This window comes from Camarhynchus parvulus, chromosome 9, assembly GCF_901933205.1.
Source record: "Camarhynchus parvulus chromosome 9, STF_HiC, whole genome shotgun sequence".
In the NCBI taxonomy this organism is placed as follows: Eukaryota; Metazoa; Chordata; class Aves; order Passeriformes; family Thraupidae; genus Camarhynchus; species Camarhynchus parvulus.
Window position 1 is genome coordinate 15553571 of NC_044579.1, and position 26976 is coordinate 15580546.

The 26976-nt window shown below is 38.5% G+C and overlaps 2 protein-coding genes across 2 annotated transcripts in view; one reads left to right on the forward strand and one right to left on the reverse strand.

The window, feature by feature from the left end:
- COL4A3 (collagen type IV alpha 3 chain) overlaps positions 1 to 10436 on the reverse strand; it is a 53431-nt gene extending 42995 nt beyond the window's left edge. The window contains exon 1 of the mRNA XM_030954410.1: positions 10356 to 10436. Coding sequence (XP_030810270.1) covers positions 10356 to 10436 — 81 coding nt within the window. The remainder of the gene's footprint in view (positions 1 to 10355) is intronic.
- Positions 10437 to 15910: 5474 nt separating this feature from the next.
- COL4A4 (collagen type IV alpha 4 chain) overlaps positions 15911 to 26976 on the forward strand; it is a 60509-nt gene continuing 49443 nt past the window's right edge. The window contains exons 1-3 of the mRNA XM_030954343.1: positions 15911 to 15966; positions 16817 to 16856; positions 18695 to 18772. Coding sequence (XP_030810203.1) covers positions 15911 to 15966; positions 16817 to 16856; positions 18695 to 18772 — 174 coding nt within the window. The remainder of the gene's footprint in view (positions 15967 to 16816; positions 16857 to 18694; positions 18773 to 26976) is intronic.

Consider the following 26976-nt stretch of genomic DNA (forward strand, 5'->3'; position numbering starts at 1 on the left):
CAAAGGTATCATGTGAAACAGAAACCATCTAATTATGCTACCTTTACTATTATATTAATCAACATGATTATATCACCAGGAATACAAGAATAAGAACTAATGCAGAATTAACAACAAACAGTATCCTGATTTCTCCTTGGTGAGATCAATCAGTCTGGTACTGGATAATCTAAATTCATCAAGTCAGTTGTATGACAGATATATTAAGCCTTAAAGCATCAATACAAGAGGATAAAGTGATGTATATCTCAAAATAAATTTGGGATAGTTTATAAGACAACTGATTTTCTTGTTCCTTATTCAATGACAGTACCTTGCATCCCAAAGCATTCTCTTCAAAGCTGATTATTGGTAGAGGTCTGCTAAGCAATATAAAAAGGGCAGTTGCTCAAGGTAAGATGTATACACAGATATATACCATTATAATTCTACAGACCTTCATGGAGTTGTACCTTATTCCTGCCCATGAAAGCCAACTAGAAGCAGATCTTTCCAGCATCTGTATGCAAAGCATAGTTTTCAGAAAATGTAGAGAAATCCAAAAATGAAATTACTCTCCCATAACAGGTATAATCTGCAGAAGATTTGATGTGTACAAATACAGAACAAACCCTTTTATCTTATAATCAGAGATGATCCAATGTGAAGAGAAATGCATGAACATGTAGAAAATTATGACACTATACAATTGATCTAAGTTAATAAACTATTGAAAGAAAGAGAGCCTTTGCTCTTCAAGAAGTCAGAATGCTTAGAATGTGTTTAATTTGCCATTAGTAAGCTTTCAGATCTATTTAGGTCTTTTTGTGTACACATATCACTCTAAACTAAACTGAAAAGACCAATGATTTAACATTACACAGTCAGTTAGCTGGATAATACTAAATGTTTTGGCATATGATTTTTTATGTAAGATTAGATTACATACTTCTGTACAGGAGCTTTGAACCAAAAAATCATTGCTCACTTATACTGCAGGATGCTTTCACATCCTTCCAAGATGCCTGCAGCTCCTTTATCAAAGGATCATAAAAACCCAATATGATGTTTCCGGGTTATAAGATAAGGAAACTGAATATTAGGTATTAACAGTTTATTCAAAATTCTTACAATAACATCTATATAAATAAGTGTATTAACCAAAGCCACAGGTTTACTGCATGTTTTTTGGTTTTGTGATTTTCATTGTAATAATTTACATTTCTTTCAAATATTTAGATGAAAAATATTTTTGATCTAAAATCTAGGTCAAAGGATACAGCCAGATCATTATATGATTACCAAATCAAATCAATTCACCAATGAACCAAAATTGGTTCATTGTCTATAAACCCCACAGCACTTGGAGTAATTTACAGAGGAGCTCTTCTCCAAAGTGCTTTTAGTGATAGTTACAGTGTTATATTAAACAGATACATGATTCCAGTAGTACATGCCAAGGCACATTTACTGCATTGGTTAATGTTTTGTTCAGTGGATGCATCCTTATCTATAACACTGAATTGCCCTTCCTACACTATGGGGTTGGATTCTAATGGGGCTCTGACCTCTTCCTGCTCCTGATTCAGAGAGTAACTTAACCAACTGCTTAGAAAGTATCCCAGTTGTTTCCTTCACATAATTCCTCAAAGAAATGACACAGAAAGAAGAAAGAAATAACATACTACAGATTATAGTGTCACCCATGCAAAGGTTAATGTAGATTGAGCATGGCACTGCTACTCCAGCCACTGCAGTGGTGGAAACTTAATTTGGAAAGATTCTTACACAGTTCTCAGCACCTTGCCAGTAGCACTGGTTACATGCAGAATGTCAGAGAGGGTATTTAGAGACGTTACCAAACATGAATATGCCAAAGGATGCGACAAAGTCTTAATGTAAGGAGAAGAGCAAGCAATGCCAGCCTTCCTATTCTGTCACTAGCACAGGCTCTGAGTGCTGTCACTCACACTGGTGGGGCAACACAGTCCTATCAGGAATGGTTAAAGGCAGGAAGGTGGAGTACAGAGGAACAGAGCCAAAGTGAGGATGATCCCATATTTCTCCACTGATCTATTTTTTGAATGATATATACAATGACAGAACTGTCAGAGTATTCCTTTGTTTTTCCAGATCCAGAGAAGATCAGGGTAGCTCAGCTACAATTTCAAAATACATATTTGTATTGAAAGTACTGCATCCAGGACAGAGAGGCAGCAGAATGTGTTGCTGAAGGAAACAAGCACCATATTCTTTAAGTATGTTTCAGACCAAGAGCACACAGGATAAGTAATAAACATATTGAGATGAAAGCTGAGATAAAATTAATTTTAATGTGTAGGATATAGTAAAGTGGCTGAAGTGGGGCTTAAGTTTGCACTTTTGGCCTGACTGCTCTTTAATTTCATGGGTGAACTCCACTGATGCCCGAAGTAAATCCTGGTTAACATAAATGGAAGATGACTGTGCAACATGAGGTATTTTTAAATGAATTAAAAGCAGTGCAGGTGATATCCATTAATTACTGTGGACAGTAAAAATAGCCCAGGTGTCTCTCAAGTGGGTGATGAAGCTGTTGCTTTCCTTCACTGATTGTTCTAACTGCTGATCAGACTTATTTTTAAAAATGCATAACTAATTTTTCAGTTAAACTTGATACTTATTAGCATCTCACCTACTCTGCCATTAGGTTTTTACCTCCTAACTTCAAGAATCACTAAATTAGAACTCTATCACTATGTGGAACAAGACTTACTGGATAATATCTATTTTTCTGTGATGCCACTTTTTTATTCTTTTCCATCTTTCTGCTCATTAATGATATCCTGAGCAGCCTGAAAACATGCATGTCATCACAGTGGTCCTAAGTGGAAGTAATTTACCAGCTAATTTCAAGTTTTCTGTAATTTCTCTTAAATGCCAATACTTATTTAAAACAATGTATCAGTGAGCCAGCTCCTTTAAGTCTTGATTATGAATTTTCAAGGGCTGCTGACACATGGAGATTTTTGAATTCTTCCTGGGCTGTCTCAGTGCAGAGCAATCACTTTACACATCCCAGCTGTGTCTATAAATCACAACTGAGCACATAGAATAACCCTGCTCCAACAGTTGATGTTAATATAGTGCTTAAAACTTCAAAAGGCTCATTTCACTCATTCTCTACTACCTGTTTTCTGTTGCATCTAATAAAGGTGGGAGTAAAACATTGTGATTACAAGAAGTGGAAAGTTTTGCTCTACCATTTATTCACACTGCAAATTTCTGTTGGGGTAGGTATGCTGCACATATGTTAAATGATGCACTTTCTGAAGAACACGATGATGGTAGCTAGAGTTTCTAGTTTGGATACAGTTACAGTTTTGAAAATTTATCCTAACCTGCACCAGAGGATCTGAGGGGAGAGCTTTACAGAAAAAAGGTTCCCACTGTAAGAAAAGCTGTATAAAGAAAATCTTTTTTCTTCTGATGCACCTGTATTAAGACACTTATCTAGATTAGCAGAGTCAGGAATTCTAGCTAGACAAGGTGGATACGTGACCCTGGCAGCGTATTCCTTGTGTTGCACAACTGCAAATCACCATGGAGCATGCAAGGTCCTGGAGAATGAGGTCCCCTCACTCCAAAACATTGCTATCAAAACAAAATACCAGTCTCACAATTAGAATCTGTATACGAAAAGTTTTTCATGCATTCTAAGCATCAAACATGAATTCATTCAAATTATCAAAGACCACGAAGAACTTTGTGTTTTTTTAGTGATTGCTGGACCAGTACAACAAAACCAAATTATTAAGCCTTCAATAAGTATAGACAACATAGAGCAGAAATAGGAGATGATGAGATGAAGGAAAATATGTCAGTTCCCAAACCCTGAAACATTGTGTAGTCACTTGTGAACTGGAAGGCAGCCAGACATTCCTACCTTAGAAGACTCCTGTTAACAGCCATGTATGCTATCACAATTCACAGCATTTTGCTTACCAGTTGAATACCCAGCACAAGATGAAAATTATTTCATTCAGACTTTCCATTATAAAGAAATATACGTGTAACTTAACTAATAGCACCCAACACAGAGAGCCTGGATCTAAAAGACACAGCAGGAGACAACTGCTAAGCTGCAGGCAGTGCAGCTGCTGAATAAGCTCCAATAAGCACCTGTAATGGGAACCCTGCTCAGGGAATAGCTATTGAATCAAAACGCCTTGTTGGTGACACAGGCCTTGTATTACTGGTTATGTGCTGCTTTCAGTGTGAGGTGCAGGAGAGAAGTCCTAAACATTTGTGGTCATAGGAAAACATAACACTTCACAGAAGCAGGACTTTGTGTTTAATTTACAGATACACGAGTCATGGTCACATGATGTCAACATACATTTTTATCTGAACTTGGTAAGAATCTCCTTACTTTAAATCCTTAATTTTAAACTGGTATGAGCTCTTTTAGGAGGGATTTGCTCATTCATGTAATATAAAGATATATTTATAATGGTATTTCAAACCAACTAAGCTAAATGACATGTAGAGAGAAATGGAAGAAGCTTCTGTATGTGAACATTTAAGCAATTTTCTATTATGCCAAGGGAAATGTGTATGAGCTCCTTTTTTCACTTCAGAGATTGAAAGCACTTTGAAAAAAATCTCTTACTTTTTATAGCAAAACCCTGTTGGTTAAGAACTTTGCATAACAAGAGTTTTGTAGTGTTAGACAAACCTATCATAAGTATCCACACTTACCACAATAAAAAATCAGTAACATAAACCTTAGGTTAAACAGTATAATGAAAACAAAATTTTCAGAAAATTTCTAATATCTCTTGCTTCTTTTTTTGTTGATATACTTACTGTACAGCCTATCTTTTTTTTTTTTTTTTTTTACCTGTGAATAAGCCTGTTTGTACAAAAGTTCCAAGAAACCACCGTAACATAGTTGTTAATACAGGAAAACACACCACTGTGTCACTGGGAGTGTGTTCCACATGAACTCCCATGGTGCCAACCATACTCTTCTTCAAGCAGATACAGCACAATTAATTCTACTGAGCTTCTCCCTTCTGTCCAGCTCATTATCAGTGAGGAAGTGTGAGAAGAGTAGGGCTTAGTAATCTTCACTTTGCCCATGTCTTCATCATTGCCTTAGGATAAAACAGATAAAATGTTTTACTGCAGAACAAACCAAACACACTGAGTTTTCACAAACTCAAATGATTTGTGAGCTCTGTAGCAATGGCCACTAAGGCCTATTTTGTAGACATTGCATAAAATTAGTCAGTATCTATACAAGTAGAGCTGGTATGTTGTGTGCAGTTTTGAAAAGCTCTATGTTGAGGGTCTCAAATCTCCTGTTTTGGGGAGGCTCTGTGTGTGTGTCTGTGTGTAAATTACTTTTGGTCTATAAAGAGAAGATACAGAATTTCTCTCTCTTTAGACAAAGAGAATATTGCTTTTCCTTCTAAACCATACAATACATTTACATTTATGTTTATAATGACCAATACCTTACTCTACAAATCATCTCATTAGGGTTGAAGTTGCTGTGATAAGGACTATGAGAAAGGGAACCAAACTGTTCCTGATATATTCAGATGTGTAAAATCTACAAAGATGGAGCCAAAAGCTCCATCTCTGGGGTTGGTTTCTCCTCCTGACCTTGAAGAGGACATGGGGACAACAGAAATAAATATTTTCTTTTCCCCAAGGAAAAAAAGACTAAGCAATTCAGGCTACACAATTTTGTTTTGTGTAGCAAACTCTTAAGGGTGTTTAATCAGCTTATTCATCCGTGTTCTTCCTTCCTAACAATCACCTTAAAAGAGCAACCTAATAACAAAGAATACACACTATTTAACTAGTGAATTTTTGCTTACCTACTACAATATGGTTATCATTAACTCACACATTTTGTATTTCTTCTCAGCTGTTGAGTGTGGAAATGATATTCACTAAAATTTTCGTCTCCTCAGGCCTGTATATTTATATATTCATAAAATTCCTGGTGTGCATCTTCTGTTTAGTGATGCAAGTAGCAATGAAAGCAACAGTAGCTTGTTCAGAGAAGGCTTATTGCACATGCTTTGGTTTTTTTCCTATTTGAAAGGCTCTGTGATTTCACAGATTAAAAAAATTAAAGGTCATTTCTTCCTGCAGCTTCCTCCAAAATAGCCTGTGGAAAAATGCAGCACAAAGCCTGAGTTAAAAGGTCTTCAATAAGCCAGGCAAAATGGAAAACCTGTAAACCTGTGAGACTTGTACCCTATCACAAAATGGGTAAGACAAATAACGAAAATGGAACTAAAAATATATTAGGTGTGACAAAATGGAACTTTTTCAGTGTGACTGTGAGAGACTGAGGCTGCAAACAGTTAAGGAAAAAGTCTTTTTTGGATTTCACCTTCCTCCTAGGCTCCTGTAATCCATGCCAAAATACTTCTAGTATTACTTTGTTGGGCAGTAAGGTGAGAATGTGACAGTAAAACAGATGACCGGACATCCCATACTAGTCACACTTAATAGCAAAGTATTTTGTTTCAAAGATCTGTTATATCAAGTCAGCTCTAGGTATTGCAGAAGAGACTGCTAGCACAGATCATAAATAAAATGAGAAGATAGAGAAATCTCTATGAAATGCAAAGCAGTGAAGAAAGACCCTGCCTACTCTAAGAATTTTAATGGCATTATTCAGCCAGCAATATAACTTGAATTATAGACTTTTGCTTAAACGTGTATTTGTCTTGTAGGTTTTCTAGAAAAGGCATCAAGTGTCAACAGTTCAATTTTTACAGGTGTTTACTTAGGGCATCTAAGCAGGTTCATCTTTCGGTTGTAAGATGCAGCACACACATAGGCACACTTCACATTTCTTGGCCATCAGAGCAATGTGCTGCAAATGAGCAGAAATCCATCAATTTTGATGCACAAACATTAGGGTAACTCTGCCAATTTATGCTGCCTCTTGCCTGGTAGAAAAAGCCTTGCTCTGCAGTGCTGTGACATTGGGCTGTTTCTCTGTGGAGGTGATGGCTGAATTTCAAAAAAAGTAGAGGCAACCAGGAGCAGAAGAGTCCAGCAGAAGTTGGACCCAATTCTCAGAGTAACACCCTCCTTGACTTTGGAACTGGGATCACATTAACCAAATCAAAGAGGGCACTTCACAAAGGACTTGTTTTTCTAACACGCTCTGTGAACTCTCTTGTATATTCAGGTGCACATTTCCCTTCTCAGCTGCTTGTGCAACAAAGAACCTGGGTGCTTCCAAAGGCTGTCAGACAAGGAACATTCTCACCAGGACACTTGGTGCCTCCAACACTTTGATTCCTGGTCAAAAAAAGCCTGCATGCCATTCCTACCAGCCTTGGAGATGGCCATAGGCTAAAGTAGAACATCATTTTTCCCTTCCAGAGCCATGTATTAAGATCTACTTGTGACAGCAATATAGGTTACATATAGTTAGGGAAAAAAATACTGTTATTAGGAAGCAAAGGAAGTTCATTTTCAGTACTTGCATGCAAATTCTAACATTTGTGAGAAATGAAATTAGTTGTGAAATATGAACACTTGCATTAGTCACAGACAATATGAGTAAGGAACAGGATGCAAAACAGATCTTCCCAGGTCTTACAGTCACCAAGGTTGTTATGTCCCCTCCTTTGCCACCAGCACATGATGAGAAAAATGAAATGTCATGATGGAGGCAAAAACATAACAAGGTGCACCTAATTTAATTCTGTGAGCTAGCAAACATTGCAACAGTATTTACAATACAAATTAAAAAGTGGTAGTAAGATGAGGTGCAGCTAACTTGCAAGCAAGTAATCTTGCTGAAGTAGAAACTCTTTTTATCCTGTTCTGAAAAAATACTAACATGATGGCATCATAATAATGATCAATGCCACAATATCAATTGAGTAATGATGCACTTGACCAAGGTATTTTCCCATCAGGAAAAACTGAAACAACATGTCATTTGAAACAACAAATTTCAGGGAATACTTTTAGATTAGTACTTAATTTGAAGATATAGGAGAAGTACATAAATGGTATCAAAAGACAGGACACTCTTAAGGGAATTAATTGAATTGTACATTTACACCAAGACATTATCAGTTCCAGGTGCTATTAGACAATATGAAGCAATGAAAAAGCAAATCCATTTTTTTCTGAAAGAAAAAAATATTAAGAATAGGAAGAATCTTGTACCCTGTGAAAACATATTATGGTGATGATTCTAAAATATATAAATGAGCAGCAGAAAAGTCTGAATAATTATAACACCACTGTTTGAAGTCAAGGAAGAAGAAAGAAGCTGATCAAAGAAGCTGAAAGCCCTTTGACATGGGAAGATGCTACTTCTGCTGAGTTTTCAGAAGATGTGATTAGAGCATGCCAGTGGCCAAGAATGCAGACAATAATACTCCCTAGCAGGTGCCAGAAAGTTCAGCCTCCTAAGGGCAGAGAAGTCTGGACTCTGTGAAGAGCTGCAAAGACTAAAATTTGCTGTATAAACAGCAGCAGTCACAAATGACTAATTTTCTTTCCTGTCTTCAGGAATAAACTACACCTAAAATTTTCTATGTTGAAACATGTTTAAATTGTTGCAAACAGCAGAAGTATTGCTTGCTGGTCAAACATCAATTTTATTTTCATATGAAAGTGTAGCATGATTTTAGAACATTAACTATACTGACTATTTCTTTGCAATGAACAGTTTAGCCAAGATGCAATGATTTATTCATCGATTACCTCACATCAATTACAGTAGCCACTAATATTTAATTAGGAGTTTAGATAAAACTGCCAGAAGAGAGGCTTAGAAAAAGTGTGTGTGGTGCGGGAGAGGGGGGGCATTCCTGGAACACAGCCTGTGCTTGCTAAAAGCCATCCAGAAGCCCACATGATGATGTCCATCTCTTCAGAGCAACAAGGGCAATGGATATCAGGTATCAGCAGAGGAAAAGGAGAAAGGAACAAAAACCAGCAAACTGGGCAGAAGAGAGAGACAGGTCTTGAGTTGTTAATTTTCCACATCTTCCACATCCAGATCTGGATGGAGCCTGAACAAACTCTGCAGAAAACACATACTTTGCAAATAGATCTGGTACCTCTGTTCTACATAAGAACTAAGAGGTATTTTAATTCCATTACAAATAAAACAATTAAATCTTTGTTAAATGACTGAATTTGACTGCCAGTGGAGTTAGAGTGCCATGAAAAAACCCAACATATTGGATGAGGAGCTTATGCTGTTTCCAGACACTCTACCCAGAATGGGTGAGTGAAAGAGCTGCAGGAGTTTAGAAGAAACATTATTACTAATTAGACTGCTTCAGATAATTGTAGCAGAATGTGGCTCTGCTTTAGCAACAGCAAAGTACAAGACCACATTTCTTCCTTCTAAAGGTGAACTTCAAAATATTTTGAGAGGCAGTAAAAATTTTCATGTACGGTGTTAGAGCTTTACTCATACCTACTCATACAAGGAAAAATTAAGATTGTTGACTATTATGGGAGAAAGAACTTGAAATTTACTAAACCTGTCATTTTTGTGTGCCTTAGGTTTATCAGAAATTTTAAAACTGTCAGTTTCGTGTGTTTGATGTCTACTAGAAACTCACCAAAACTGGCAGTTTTCTGTTTGGTAACTGCCTGAAGTTTTGAGAGCTACAACGACCCGTGTACCCTCACAGCTGCCTGCTCTTCTCCCAGCTGGGAATGTATAATCCAAATGTTATAACCAGACACTGGAGAAAGGCACAGAAAAGACTACAATATGATCTAGGAGAATTTACTGACCAAACACTTGTGATGGACACTTGTCATTAAGCGTGAAAGACAAGTATGTTAAATGATTTTGTCATGAAGGTGGCACAGGTGGTCCAGACAGTAAGAGCCGATCCAGAGGTGCTTGCTCAGGGCCATCCACTCCCTCACGGCTCCGTCCTGGCCGTCCACTCCCTCACGGCATCCCCCGTGCCCGCAGGCCGGGCCTCGCAGCCGCTCCCCGGGCTGGGGACGGGACGGAGCCCCCATCCCACCCCGTGCCGTCCCCTCAGCTGGAAGGGCGGGGAGCTCCTGACGCGGCGCCCCGTGCAGGGCCTTCTCTCCCGTCCTCATCCCCGCCCGGCAGAGGTGTCCTGGTAGCGGTGCCCCGCAGCTAGGCGAGATGCGCCTCACCTCGCCTCGCCTCCCCTCGCCCTGCCCGGCCGTGCATACGAGACGCATCAATTGAAACACACGCATTCACCTTTCCTTCCCCACCAGCGGCCAACGCAGCGCGGTGGCAGCGGGGAGCGCGGGGCCGAGCCCGCTGTGCCCCAGAGCCCGCCGCAGCCTCCGCGGGACCCGGCGCCACGGCCCCGTCCCGGCCGCTCACTCACCTCCGCCGCGGCGCGGCCCGGCCAGAGCAGGGCGAGCAGCAGCACCGGCGCCAGGCGGCCGGGGCAGCCCCCGCCGGCCATCCCCCCCCTCGGCGCTGCCTGCGCGGCGTCCCGGGGCGCTTCCACTCTGCCCCCCTCCTGCCCTCCCGTGGTTTTGGCCCGAGGGTTCCTCCGCACCCGCCTCGGCGCTCCCGGGTCGCGGCCCCGCCCCGGCCACCCCTCTCGTCCACCCCCTCATCTCCCCCCGCGTGCCTTGGGCAGCGCTGGCAGCCGCCGCCCGCCCGCCCGTCCGTCCGTCCGTCCGTCCGTCCGTCCTCAGCGGGCATGGAGTGAGCGACGTGTCGGGGGCTTTCTCGCCTGAGAGCCGAGGTGAGCGCCGCGGACGGGCAGCCCCGGGCGGGGACACCTGGCTCTCCTCGGGACGGGGCTGGGCAGCGCGCTGAGGGGCAGCCCCGTCCCGGGACAGCGGGAGGTGTCCTGGGTTGCCGGCTGGCTCCGTCCCCCGAGCCGCGGCGGGAGCGGAGCCGGGGCCAGCCCCGGGCGCCGCCCGAACGAGGCACGGGCTGTGCTCCCCCGGAGCGGAGTCGGCTCTGGGTGCCGGCGGGGAGGAGGGCACGGTGAGAGCGGCCGAGAGCGAGGCGGTACCGGGAAAGCGGCAGCAGCAGCCGGGGCTGCCAGCGCCATCCTGCCGCTGCCGGGGCGCTCCCGGGCACGGACCGGAGTTCCTTCTGCAACGCTCCCTCGAGTGTTTTCTTTATGAGACAGAGGAAATTCCCAGAGGGGACAAAATGCTGCCCCACTGCATAAATGGAAAGCAGCAAGAAATGTTTCTCCCCAGGGTTTCCTGGTAATATGATAAAAAGCTTTTGCGAAGGGAATTGTCATTTGTAAAGTGTCGGCAATACGTTATGTTTGTCATATTTATGTTATTGACAGAAGTGCTGCATGCTCAAGGTAACCTTTCACCAAACAGAGTGCTGTTTTGAGAAGGTGCAAACTTAGAAAGCATGCTGGCAGTGCCAGCCACAGCAGCCTTATCTTGTCTGTAGTGTTCATGGATGCTATACAGAAAATCCCATGTTACAGGTTTTATTTGCACTGAAAGTGATACAAAAGCAACTATATAATAGATGTATATGAATTTAGGAGTATCAATGAAATACAAAGCTAAAGGCTTTTGTGAGCAGAAAGCTAGCCAGAGAGCTTTGTAAAACAGCTTCTCTGACAGGCACAAGAGTAAAGCTGAATCTCTGCTCAGTAGACCATACTCAACCTCTAATGAAAACTGCTGTGAAAGCTGGTTAGCAGAAGCTACTTTTCCAAAAAGTTTGGTAGTGCCAGTAAGAACATGCTTCAGGAGGAGGTAGCATTATCTTCAGTACCAAAGATCTTGTACATAGGAATATGGTAAAACAACTTGACTCTAAAATATCCAATATCTGTGAGAGCATGCTGGTATAGACAGCAAGGTATGGAGAGAAAAGGAAAGAATTCCCCTGGTTTCAGGCCAGATTGATTATGACCATGTAGAAGAAATAGTATCCACTGCTGGAATTTAATAAGAGAAGTACTGGTGTTAGAGAGAAGGTAGTAGACACTTATTTATACAAAAGTGAAAACAAAAGGTACATAAGCTGCCTATAAGACAATGAGGTCAGAGCAAATGAGACTACAGTGGAAGAGAGTGATCAGTCCTCTGAAATGATGAAAATTTCAATGCAAAATGCCCCAGCATGGCTCTCGCTGTAAAGAAGACAGTACTCAAAAGGAGAGCTGTTGAATACTAAGCCAATGAGTTATTGGAAGAAACAGACGAAAGCAGGCAGACCACTGTTAGGGGCAATGAAGGAACTCATGCAGAATACTGAGTGAATGAAACACTGCTATAATAAAGAGATACTGAGTCAATTTTCAAATGATGAAAACCCTGTGTGGAAATGTAAAAAAAAAAACTAAGTCAGCAAGCTCAAAGCAAAAATGTGAAAATGCTAACAAGGGAGATGTATCAATAAGGCAAAATATTTAAAAAGAATCCTCTTCACTTGCAGAACCACCTCCTTCACTGACCTTGAGCAGCTGGCTGCTAAGTGGCTCAGCTGAATGGGAGTTTTGTGTGTTTATAGTTAAGAAACAGCAAGTAATGTTGCACTCTGAGATTGTCACATAGACGCATACATGCCTTTATGTGAGTCTCTAGGACAGATCCATGTCTCCAAAGGAGCACTGAGCTGCTACAAAGGTAAGATCAGCCACTGATGTTCTCCCCTCTGCTCACCACTGCTATCACTGGCAGTGTCCATCCACAGAAAGCCTGTGGAACGCTGATGCACAGTGTTGCTGATACTGCTGTAATCCATGATATTATCCAAGAGCTACAAACTCAGACAATCTTGTATGTCTAAACAGCTACTTTACAAAAACCCAACAAAAGCACCAGTACATGAACACAGGAGATCAATCTTAATTCTAGAAAGCAATTGAAAGATGCATCTAATTAAAGTTTGTATTTTTCTACAGTAATTGATACTTAATTACTTTAACTTTGGTTTTGTTTCCTTGGCTCTCTATGGTAAAGAAAGGATAATACTATTTTCAGGAATATTTTTGTGGGAAGCATTAAAGTTGTATGAATTTAGTATAAAGTGCAAAGTTTTATAGAACACTGTAAATGAAAAAACAGGACTTATTGGAAAGAATGGAGAGAGTACTGAATATCTCCATCATAAATGAGGCAGAAGTCCTATGGAAAACAGCATATATGTTCACAGACTTCTAATGACTGTCCTAATTATATGCATAAAAGAACCACATTAAAACTGAGCACAAAACCCCATTTTTTAATTCACAGCTTCTGAATCCTTACTTTGTAACCTGTGTGGTATTGTTGCACGTGATGTTGATTCCTTTGGATGTAATGAAAACACAGTTAGGACTGCTCTAATTGTTTTTAGCTCAATAACTGTAGCTGCGTGTCTGCCTCAAACTATGGCTCATGTCCCCTGTTTTTTAGCAGAGTTACTGAGAATGAAGTTGTCTTGCTTCTTGATTCCTGTCTAGAAAGGAAATATCTAGATTATGTTATACTGCCAGCTTTTACCCTTCTGTTTTCTGAGGTGAGCTTTGGTGATGTCATGTGAATGAAACATATTTCTTTGGTGGCAGTGAGTGTGCTATCCTGGGGATATTTTATTGAGGTAACTGCTGTGATTGCTTCAAAAACATAAAAAATGAGATCAATTTGACACAGAAATCTAAAAAAAACCTTGTATTCTTTCTGTTATTGTATTAGCTACTGAACAATTCAACTTGTTCAGAAAATTATGGGGTTTAGATAGCCATGACAAAATAACAAGCAGAGGGTTGCAAGTCTTCCACTCATGCATTAAGTATTACTTCAAACTGTGTCAATGGGTTGGATCAAAATGGATTTTAATTTGAAAATAAAAGTTTCGCTGCTAATACAAAGCAAATGTACCAAATATAATTTTCTTTTTTATTTTCTTCTTAATTTTCAGAAGCTGTTTGGATAATTAAATAATGAGATGGATAGTGGGTAAAAGGAACACATTTCTGCAAAGTCTCAACACTTTATGACTTGGATTTTCCATTTGAGGCAATCAGTCCCTGCAATATTTTATTGCCTCACAATTTTGCTTATATTGTTTATATTACTAATGTAAAAAATCAGTGAGGTAGGAATGCTGTTGGAATATTATTTTTTTATTAGGGATGTTGTTATTTTTTTCTTTTCTTACAGATGGGGAACTGGGGCACAGCAAGACTGTAAGAATTTGACAGATGAATGGAGTACTGCACAATACATGTAAAGAGTGACCTTGCAGCTTGGACTGGCTGCCTTTAGGCTATTTATTCATCAGCCAGGGCACAGCAGCTTCCAAAGTCTCCCCTTAGTACTATGGGATTTGGATATGCCGTGCATACACACAGGAGTCAATATCATTTATAGATTAGTTCTGGTTAGAAAGATGCCACACTATCAAATAATGGAAAGCAAAACAGTAATGTTTCAGGAACTGTACCCTCACGTGTTTAACAAACACATGGCTGCTGCCTGAACAGCTATCAGAGAGCAGCCAGTTTGCTGCACTTCACATCCTTACTCCCTGCTCAGGAACTGAGTGTCTTTGCCTACTCAGGAAACTTCTCCAAAGGAAGCAAACCCCTGTCAATTCACTCTAGTCCGTGTTCAGTTTCCTCAAAATTGTTTCCTACATTTGGAACACTAGAGTGCTAAAAAGCAGAAGCCTGTGATAATCTGTGCTAACCTGGGAGAAGCCCAGCCCTTAAACCCTCTGTTTGAATAACCTTCAGTATGACTCATTTGCCAGACATGCCTTATTACAAAGGATTGCAGCTTCTTTTTTATTTGGGGCATAAGGGAGTTTGCACATGACCTGGCCCTGTCTCTGGATTTGTGAAGCTCGAGTTTCCAAAAAGGTTGGAGCAGCAAATAAAACTGTTGGACCTAAGTCATAGGTCAGGGATGCAATATGTATGCAAATTATGTATTATGTATGCAATTTATGTATGCAAAATTTGACTGTGTGGGACTGTGGAGAACACTTGTCAGTCCTGCACACAGAACTTCCAGCTTCCTAAATCCTAGCAAAAGCTGTAGAAAAAATGTTCTAAAAAAAAAAACCAGCTAAAAAACCCTAGGTGATGTCCAATGATTGTCATCTGTCCATGCATATGAGTAGAACTCAGCTGAAAGGCATATTCAGAGCGATCTTCCTTTGGTACCTGAAACATGAATGTGTCTGGTGGGTGTATTGGCCAAATACCATCCATTTAGGAGATAATGTTTGGGTTTTTGATGGAAGGGCATGACATATGATGTAGATTATCCTACATTTCACAGACTGTCTGATGGGGCAGAGAGTGTGATGCATTACTATACATACCCTGAAAGCAAGAAGAAAATTATGCTGGCACAGACTGGTCCAGCCCAGTTTGCAAAAGATGCTGCTGCTCAGTTTGGTCTTAAAACTATAACAAATGCTTTCTTGAGTTTTTTTAAAAATTTCGTTAGGTTTTTTACTATATATGGGTATATATGGAATATGCATCTTTTGTCTTAGTGCCTTTAACTGAAATGGTGGCTATGAAAACTTTTTAAGAAGTAATGATGCAAGATTCTCTTTGTTAATTATTTTATACACAGAATGAGGACTATCTTTACTAGGCTGAAATCTTGTACCCCTTTTTATGTGAAGCTGCAGTTTCATCATAGTCCTCTTGAAATAATTGGATTGCTGATAAAATAAAATGTGGCCTGAATAGGAAGAATATAATGTAGTGCCAACACAAAGCTGTGCAGTATAACACATGCAAATGATTAAGACTTATTTTTGGTTTTCCAGTAACTATTAATGTGTACAGTGGATGTATATTTTAATAGAAACAGGTTCAGAGGGGAAAACACCACCAGTATGGAACAGTGTTTATAGACCATCCACAAACAGAAGGAAAGAGAAGACCTGCCATTTAAAGAAAAAAGAAGTGCTGCATGTACAAATCCTCAATCAGCAGGAATGGCATTAACAAAGGATTCATTTGAATGGATTAAGTGGCTTATCACAGCTGCCTGGTGAGTTTTACAGATCACTACATTTTTTAACCAGATTCACTGAGATATATTCTTAGCTATTAATTTAATAGTAATAAGAAATACCTAGACATTTGCAAAGTTGAAGTAATTTTGAAACAGGCTTCAGTGTATCCTGTAGAATAATGCACAGCAGTATGTATGCTATGGCTTTATCTTTTCCTATAACTAGTAGACACCTTAGTTCTTAGTAAAAATAATATTAGCATTAATAATAACTTAAAAGAACGCTTATTTTCTGTATTGCTGCAGAAATTTTGGGCTAACTTTTTATTTTAGTATTTTTTTGGTAAACTCTACAAGCCATCACTAGCAATGGTTGGCATGGAGCTGGGCTTCCCTTGCAGCTGCTCTAGAATCATGTGGCTATTCTGAATGTGGCTTTCCTCTCTACTTTTTCTTGCCCTCTTTCTCCGAGCAAAAGAAAACAGCACCAGCTAACTGATTTCAGGGTGGATGCAGATCACTCCCATCACTACTCAGTCTTCACCTCAAGGTATCCATGGAGAAACCTGTCTGCAATGGGTCCCCTCTGGCCCTTTGGAATTGTGGGACTGGAAATCAGTTACAATGGGGAGTTATGACTTTTACATAGTCTTGTACATGCCTATCTGTTTATCCTCAGTCTCACAAGTCCAAAAAGACAAATATTTACAGCATGGGAGGCCATTTCTTGATGGTGTGCACCCCTTATAAGAACACTGTGTAGTGATCCCAAACAGGATTGAATCATGTGTACACTTGATAACTTCTCACTTTCTACAGGCTAAATTTTTGTAAAGGTTTGAAGTTGTGAGGGCAGTTTTAATTCAGTTTTCTTCTTTTAAATCAGGTGGCTGCTGATTGTTTTTTCAAGTCAAGGAATTGATGGGGTAAGTGACATTGATACTTACTTTAGGCAAGTGAGGGATACAATGGTAGAGTTTGAACAAGTAGCACCATATGCGCCAAAACAACCAATAGTTCTGTGGGAAAACTGTAATGTTCCTTTCTGTATTTCTGCAGTTCTGTCTTTCCTTTCTGCTGCTTAGCTTTAATTTGCAATTTCATGCTCTGGATTTTCCTAGATTCTGATTCTGGCTTCTTGAGGTGCATTTGGAAAGCTGGATGTAGAGAACCCTTCCTTGTTCACTGAGTCTATCTCCTTCCTCATAAAGTCTCTTTAATGGTTCTGCATTACGGCACATGTCAATTCCAGCTTTCCATTCTGCTCTCTATGTTAACCTAGATATTAAACTGACTTCTGTGGACAGTCCCTGAAGCCAAATTTTCACATATAATATAGTTTCAATATCTACTTTATTATCCTGTCTGTACTGGCCTTCATGTTACTCTTATGCTTGCAATGCCCTTGCCTTCTTTCAAGTCCATCCTCTTTGTATTCTTTCAAATATTTACAGGCTCTTTTTTTGTAGAGTTTATTTTTTTTATCCCCAAACTCATCCCTTTTTATTTGAACTGTTGAAGATAGAAATATTTTTTTAAAATAACTGTTCAATCAGACAAAAGGATAATAGCTCTGTTATTGGAAGCTTGTATTCTATTGACATTCCAGGAGAGGCAAGATTCTAGCAACTATGTGAGAGACTAGTGCAGAGTAGATTAGTAATTCCATGGGAAATGCAGTGTGTGAAAGACAGGTAGCGTGTGAGAGAGACCATCATACCATCTTGTTCTGAGGTTTGGGAATTCCAGATATTCTAAAAATGGTATAGATAGAAAGAACAGAATTTTTCCTCCTTATCTAATATTTGTCAGAGTTTTCTCCTTGAAACATTGAAGTATGAGCCTATAGTGTTCTGTTGGATATTAAAACCAGTAACAAAACAATCTTGACCTTGATAATAATGAAAACCCATACTGAGGAAATATTTGTTTTATCACTATTTACTTGTTTATCTACATTATTCTTAAATATTTTACCTCCTTGTTAAAATTCTTTCAAAAATATCTTTGATAATTTACACAGTTTTACTCAAAAGTGCTATTTAGTAGACATTCCAACTTAGTTTATATGTGCATATGATGTTTGTTTATTATTACATTTGGAGAAATAGAAAAGAACAGTGAAATCATATTCATTTACTACATACAAGATCTACTGAACTTACATTTTGTTGTGTTTTCATCTCCCCTTGAACGATTTTTTTCTCATTGCAATTTGATGAAAAAATCAGTAATTTCCTTTGCTATAAAAATAACAGAAATTTTTAATAAAATAAGTAAGTAGATTAATAGTAATGCATAATTACACCATGCATATACTTAGCTTCATTTAATAGACAATAATTAAATTCAAGATTTTACCTCTGAGTGAATGTTTTGCTCCTTCACCTTGTTTTGCCTTTTATCATTTCACTGTAGTTGAACAATCTCCTAAAATAATGTGATGGATTACAAATTTTACATTATTGCAAATTAAATTCTGGTTCTGTTAAAATCTATTTCAGGTGCAGCTGGTTTCCTAAGTTATATTTGGCTGAAATATTTAGCATTAAGTAACATAACTTGTAGTTAAAGCCTTCCACCTTTTACAGCAACAAGTAATAAGATTTTACTTATTGCTTCTACCTTACCAGCTGGTTTATGTTGATGAGAGATCTCTTGCCTTGAAAATTACCTAATTAGCTAATATGTCCAGCTGACAATATTTAATTATGTAATTGTTGTCTGTTGTGCATTGATAAATCCATAACCTTTCCATTTTTAGGGAGGATATGCATATATTGATCCATGTGGGGGACAGGATTGTTCAGTTTGTCGGTGCTTTCCAGAAAAAGGATCAAGGGTAAGTTGTGATTAGAGATAATGATAATTACTGTTGCAAATACTGTTCATTTTGTGCACATTGCTGTTCCTGAAAATCAACGTGGTTGATAAATCAATATTCAGACATAAACATATCTGACAAACTGTATAATTCTGTCACTGGTATCAAGTGCAGCTGTCACTGAAGAAACCTAAGATTGTAAAGAATTCTGTTTGTAACTGGGTTTGTACTAATCATGGTATTTTTCTTGTATTAAGGGTTCTTTGAAATCAGTCTAGGAATTAGACAGATGTAATTCCTAATACAAGTAAAGTATAGAAATCTATACTTGTTTTCTACTAAGAGGCTGGTTGAAAGAGAATGGCCATGCCATTCTCTAGCTTTATGAGAGCTTAATTATTTCTTATTTGTTTTGGGTGACTCCAAAAATGTTTGTAGACTTTTTGTCTTACTCACTTAAGATACTAACTTTAAAAAAACCTTGAATTTTCTTTGTCTTGTGTTTTATAATAACTATAAAACAGCTCTAAGGCATTTTCATATTACATGCTAAAATTAGTAACTGTGCACGTTGCTAATTGAAATATGTCCAGTGATGACTAGTTTATCTTGGCTTTTCTTTCTCAGAATACCTCTCTATATAGAGATAGCCAATAATTTAAACATTGTGCGAGGAAAAAAACATATATATACAAAATTTGTGCATATATATGTATTGATTGGTGGTCAACTAAAAATTGTCAGTGATGAAAATTGTTTCTATCAAAGTACTATGTGTAAGTTTAAGTTTAGGAAGGTTGGATATGGTGGATGAATTTTGGAAGAGCCACATGCCCCATTTCTTTGTGTACAACCCGAGTTGCCAGAACAGCAAGACACACCTTTTTCTTCCTGTGCTTCTGCAGTTAGCTGCACGCTTTGCTGTGTCATGATCACTGCCCTGGTGTCCTTGGATCCTATCCTAATCCTCCAGGATTATGTCTATGTGAAAGTCCCCCATGCTGTAGGATTTTCATAATAGAGGCCTAGGATGCGTATATCTCTGTAACACTGCGCTAACAAAAGGGCATCCCAGGAAAAGTATTTTGACTGGTACCTCTGCAGTGTCTCTCAGTGCTACTGAACAGACTGTTTTGGATACCAAAAACCTGATCTGAAGTGCCATTTAAAAACAACTAACTCTCAAACAAGGGGGAATTTCACTGATTTGGGTTCTCATTCAGTTGCCTGGAAGTTCTGAATTACATGCCCATAATCAGTCAATAAATAATAAATACCTCCTGCAGTTGTTCTAGCTCTTTCCTAGGCTGTCCTCATCACATGTAAACTGTACTATGATTCATGCATTTGCAGTTAGTTTTCTAAACAACTCCAAGGAACTGGACCTGAGTGCCAAATAGAAGTGTAACAAACATTTCAAAATTAATTCAATGCTGTTGTGCAACTGTAAGTCTGAGAATTGTACCATTTTCTGAAAAAGCTCTGAAATAAGCATGTACATTACCCTGATGGATAATGGATAAAGTATCTCCAATGTAATATTAATCTGTATTTCATGCAGTCATTTATATTAATCAATACACTAGAAACAGAAGTACTCTTCAGACCCTACATGAAACATGGCTTTACTAAACACTGCCTCACATAGATTACTACACATATTTTCTATCCTAATGTACGGTGATGAATAATTTTCTATATGATTATTTAATCTTTACTTTTAGACTACGAATCTTCTGGTTTTTAAACTTGGCTGTATTCTGCTTTTACACTCTGACACACTAACTTTGCTCTCCAATCTTTTGTGGAGACTACCCATTACAAAATAAAAGATTGGTTTATCTTATTGTTAGCTTTCTAGAATGCAAAACATCTGCTTTATCTGCTTTTCTGTCTGAATCCTGCTCTGGGGCTGGTTCCTCAGAGTTTTGCTTCTTCCTCAATCCTGTCTTGAAATTGTAAAAAATAAATGGTTATTAAAAGCCTCTGGCATTGTACAGTACACAAGCCTAAATACTCAGAACTTTTGGTAGTAAGCCTTCTATTTGCCCATTTATGTTGCCAACTTATTTCAAAAGTTCTATACCTTCTCAGTGATTTCTCATGTGCAGCTCCTCACAGGACTGACTCCTTCTTCTTCACAGCACAACCAACAAACTGCATCTCTTTTCACAGCACAGCCAACAAACTCCAGCTCTCTCCTCACCCAGCTCACCCACTCTTCTGTAGCACTCATCTTCTTATTGGACACAGTTGTGGCCTATTAAGGGCAAGCCTGTTCCTAATCTTTGGTGATTAGTGCAGCTGCAACTCCTCAGGTGTGAGACTGCCTTCTGCACTATTTTCTTACATTCTATCCCTCCACACATTTGAAAATATTTTAAATTTCGACATCAAAAGCCTTCTTTATTGTAAGTGGACAAGATAATGATGATTAAGGTTTAGCTAGAGAACAGCAGATCATGGGAATAAGAAAATAAAACTGCCGTGGCCATATTTGAATGTATTGATAGTGGGCAAGTTGAAAGAAAAGTAGAAGCAAATACCTGAACTTTCATTTAATATTTAAATAAAACCGTTATAGCTATGCATGAGTTGCTCTATTGGGTTTTAGAGGAGCTTGTGTACCTGTCATTTTTAATTCTCTCAACCATATATAACTGTGTAAGAAATAGATTTGCACTCCTATTCATTAGCAAGAAATCACTGAAAAAACATTTTAGTCACTACTGCTAGTAGTATATAATTACAATTGTTCACATCACAATGAAATTTTGACTTCTGTTCACTTGGGACTGCCGTCTGGTTGGAGTTAGTCTCTCATGATACTGTTTATCTTTTAATCTTATGTCACAACTCAAAAGGACAACTCTCTCTTCCATAGGATCCATTAAAATGTGCTGCTAAGTCTCTTTGTCCATACTATGTGCTATTATACCTGGACATTTCAGAACTGTAGAACAGCTAAATGAGGCAAAACATCATTAGTGAAAGTATATATGGCAGTAAGTGTTCTACCTGACTTCTTAGATTCTTTTTCCCCTCTTCCTTTTTGGTAAAAGGAATCACATGAAGTCCGAGATTTCAATTTTCAATAAAGACATAATAAAACCTTTTCACCATTTCATCCTCTTTTTTTACATTGGAAAGTTGTTTCCTGGAAAACTCCTGCAGTGTTGTAATCACCAGCTTCCAAAAATGCTGGCTGCTCTAATAGAATTTAGATAGCTAAAAAAAAGTTTGCAGTTAGCACTGACCGATTGTGAACCTGTCCTGTGTTGACCCCTGTGCTGATCAAACCGGAGTTTGATCCTATTCAATTCCCTTGGCTTTGTTTTTAGTTAAGTAGATTTGGGAAGCAAGCATCTATTCATGAGCCAACCTGATCTGGCGTCATGTGAAATGCCTGGATCAAAGTGAATAATAGATATAACTCAGCAGGATCAATGTTCGCTCTTTTGCAGATGAAGCAAGAGGTTGATTTTTTTATCCTAGTGTAGGGGAGAATGCAGCAAACAGAAAACTAAGAGGAGTGTTTTACACTTTCTGACACTTCAGATGTAAGGAGTAAGCATTCACAAGAGATGCTGAGTCACTTGGGTGTCACAGGTAAGTCAGAAAGTCAGCTGGTATCAGTCACTGCAGGGCAAGAATGCACTGCCTTGGGGTAAGAATGAGCAAAGCTACCTGGGAGTAAGTCAATATTCTGGCACTGCTTCTCTTGTAACATCTCAGTAGATCTTGTGAATTGCCAAATTTTCTTAGCAGGTTCCATGGGTTATTGGAGTTCAATTTACAGCACAGTGGAAATATATTTAAAATGCACTAACTTAGAAAATGGTGCAAATTCTGTCTGTTTTTGGAAGTAAGAGACATTTACTAAAACACGCTTTTTTTGCATGTCGGTATGCAGTGGCAGTCTGTCATTCACATGGAATATCCAGCACTTGTATTTGAATTTTCAAGTTGCACAGTCAGGAAATAAATATGTAAAATCCTTCTGCTTGGTCTCAAATGCACTATCGGAGATGTACGTACACTAACATCTGAGGAAATCTAGGTTTCTCCCATTATTTGCCTCCTACTTGTTGATCAATTTTCCCCAATACATTAGCTCTAAGTTTTAAAGCAATTTTAAAGAAGAAGATTCTTGAGACCAGTTACACATTTCACTTACATTCACTGAAAACATGTTATGTTTTTCTATAAAACAGACCCTGAGAAATGAGACCCCTAAATCTATATCTGAAGCAGACCACACCTTTTTTTGTTTTTGTAACTGGGCAGAAGAATAGGCAGTCCTCTGCCTGCAGAAGTTAGGATTTGAACTGGTAGGGAAGGGATCCTGCTTACCAGAATGTGGAACAGGAACAGAACCATTCCAGTCTGTAAAGAGAATCACACCAATCACCACAAGGTCTCTTTGAGGCTGTTCGTCATACAGGATGCTCAGCACCTGTAAATTAGCATTTTTTATATTAGACATTTTTCAAATGTTCAGAAAATTGTTAATTATACCTCCTTTTGTTCTTAAGCATTTTTCTTTTCTTAATACTTTTGATTCCCCTGTTCTACCATACTAATAATGGTGTTTTTTCTCAGTTGCTGCAGATTGCCAAGCTTTTGTACATCAAGCAAGATAAAACTCTACAAAACCATTCTTTTTTACAGATTTGAATCAACGAAAAATTGTCAACAGTGACTTCAATAAAATAGTACAGAGCAAAGCCCAGTTTTATTTGCAAAGCTGATGTTAATTATTTGTGGTCTATTTCTATAATATCTATGTTCTATTTGTAGCTCTCTATTTGTACCTTTCAGCCATTAGTAGTTAAGAGTTTCAGTGCTAAATTATGATTTGTTGAGTTTGTTTAACACAGCAGTGACACCCACTGGCTTATTGGATAGTTTTTCTTTTCATAGTCCCACAGGGTTAAAAACAAACCTAGAGTATACATTGTGAATGATGTTTTCAGCACTTCACTGTGATTTCTCCTGCTTCTGTGAAGTATCACTGTGAATACTAAACTAGCATATTATATAATTGAAAAATATAATAAAGTTGCCAAATATGATAAGTTGCCAGATTTTCCAATAGTTTAGAGCATGGTTCAGAGCTTTACAAGAAAGATAGAGTATTTACAAGGGCCTGTAGTAACAGAACAAGGGGTAGTGGCTTCAAGCTGAAAGACAGATCAGATATGAGGAAGAAATTCTTCACTGTGAGGCTGGTGAGGCCCTGACAGAGGCTGCCCAGGGAAATGGTGGATGCTTCATCCTTGGAAGTGTTCAAGGTCAGGTTTTGAATGACCTGGTCTAGTGGAAGGTCATCCCAACCATAACAGGGGGGTTGGAACTACTTGATCTTTAAGATCCCTTCTATCCCAAACCATTATATGAAATTCTATGATTCTCAGGCTCTAAGTATTATTATTGCATTTACTTGGCTAAAAATCTGTGGAAAAATGATCTAATTTAATCTATTAAGGACAATAGACTGGATTTAATGCCAAATTGTGTGATTTCTCAGATTCATCTCATCTTAATCAGGTTTATATTTAGAAGAGGGTTTTTCTGGGTTTTTTTGAGCCTTGACTTACAGAGAAAATTAGTTTGGTTCTAGTCTTACACAGTGAGAAGTAGAATCTTCCCAGAATGGACACCCCTCCAAACCCTGGAAGCTGTGGCTTTGCTGTGTAATTGACCAGCTCTTCCAAAAGGGGAGAGGACATGGGTGGAGCTTAGAGCAGCAGCAGATGCTCCCACCTCACTAAGCAAATTACAAAATAAAACATCTCTCCAAAAGCCTTTGTGAGCACTCCTCTCTTGCCCACAGACTGCTTTCCTTTCCTTCTTGCTCTGTCCTGCTCCTGGTGAAATGAAAATGACTGGTTACTAGCCAGAGTCCAGTGCACAGTGGAAAGGGCTGCTGTATTATTTGCCTACAATCTGTGTGGAATTGCTGGGCATTTTCACTTTTGTTCTTATGAACAGAAGGTAAGTGCATTTCACAAATCGCTGGTACATCTCCATAGTCTGTAACACAGGGTACTGTCCTCACTGAAGGTGATAACTGGGCTTCTTTTGACTTTTTTGATAATGAGAAGCAAGACAATTCACTTGAGTAGCATGACTTTTTTTATTTCCAATTAAGACACATTTAAAACGTTGTGCTTGAGACTGCTAAGTGCTCAAGGCATTCTCAAAATCAGATGCTCTTCAGTCTCATGCATAAAAAAAAAATCCAGCTAACCTTGGCCATTGCCTTTTCCAAACAGCATTAAATGTTTTGTTGCATGATTCTGAAGTACTTGCAGTCTTATTCTTAGGAAGCATAGTTAATTAAAAAAAAATATAGCCCTTTTTTGCTTTGCTTAAAGTCAATTTCTTATTGCAGGTCAAGCCCAGGATATGCTAAAATAACAGACCATAGTCTTGGCATGGTAGCTCCTGACCTAGACAATTAACAAGGCACTGAAAACCTAGAGGAATTTATTGGCATCAGATGGCAGAGTGGGCATAATATTCTGTTCATTTTATCTGAGCTAATTTGTCATTTCCACATGAGCATGACTACCTTCATCCTCTTTATTTTTACAGCTGTCCTGAGACTGTAATGCTGTGGTAGTCACATTGGATGGGCACAAATAATAGATGTGATAATAGATGTTATGGCATGGTATCAGTTTGGTCTTAACAAAGCTCCAGTCATTATCAGTCTTTGAGCTGAAAGAAAGAGAGAGAATCCATCAGCTTCACATGGCATGCTAAAGTTGTATCAGCTGCCAAACCCATTGTGATTTCTGAATTCAGTGACTCTGTTCTATGACTTCACTACTTTCTACTGAAGACCATGAAGTCAATTAAATTCACAGTGTAGCAGCAAATGAAGACATTTTACCAACCTAAAGGACTACATGTCCTGGAAGTGTTTATTTTTTAATTGTAATAACTACCATAGAATGCCTACAGTGTCTCAGCTTTTTTTTTTTCTGAGTGCAATAAAAATCATGTTTCTTATCTGTCCAAAGTATATAACCTGTTTTAAAAATTTTCTCTTTCAACTCTTGAATTCAGAGCATATACACTATTAATTAAAAATACTGAAGTTGGTGCAGAAACCTGTTGTCAACAAAATGCACAAAAAGACAAATGCATTAAAAAATTAGTGCAAAACATCTTATGCTTTTCTTTTCCTATTGATGAATGATGCATTTTACAAGGTAATAGTTTAGAGAACTAAAAAGCCATGCCGCTTCCAGTAAAGTTAATGGTTCAAAGAGTTGTATCTTATTATATTATTAGTCTGATTCATTTCCCTTATACTCAAAATGATGGTTTAATTAAAATGGTTGTCCAATTATCTTTTTCAATCAAGTATTTAAAGGGCATAATAGCTACCTTAGAAGTACTTCAATTAATAAATTCATTCTAACATAGAATGAGCAAGGCTCTGTGAGTAGACAGGCTGCAACTGCTCATGCAAGCAAACACTCAACACCCAGAATCCCAACTGTCCATTCACTGTTAACAAGGATGCACAATCATCAGCTTTTAATACCAGTAGCGCTTAATTTGCACAATATTTTACACTGCTGAAATTCTGATATCACAAAAATTGTAACTGTTAGAGAAGACAACATGCTAAGTCTGCCCTGGAATTTTTGGCAGTGACTTCTCTGGAAGAAGGATCAAGGCTGAAGTGAGAGGAGCAAGTAAAGATAAATGGAACATGACTCATATGAGGATTCTTTTTTTCAAGTGGTCCTTATTTCTAAGTGTAGGACTTCTATTCCCAGCCTCTGGACTAAGTTCTTGTTCATAGTTAAAGGGCCACTGGTCATCCAGCCCTACTTCCACTGTGGAAGGAACCTATAATATGTTCCTGTTCAAACATGTATTAAATTAACTTCTCTGTTGTTTTGTTGATTTGATTGAATGATGCATATCATAATTTTTTTTCAGTTCTTTTCACTGTCAAATCACACTGATTTTAAAAAGGCAATGAGAAAATAAATAAAAAGTAAAAGAAGCTTAAGTCCCTGGTTGTAATTCACAAGATTTTGTTCAGAGAGATGCAGCCTGCTGAAATGTTTACACCGAGAAGAAAGCATTCAGTTATTTTGCTTCCTGAAGCTACATATCTTCTTACAATCATCTTTCATTTTCCATCTTTTTTTCTTCCTTCAATCCATTCATAAAAGTAAAGATATAGTCTGTTA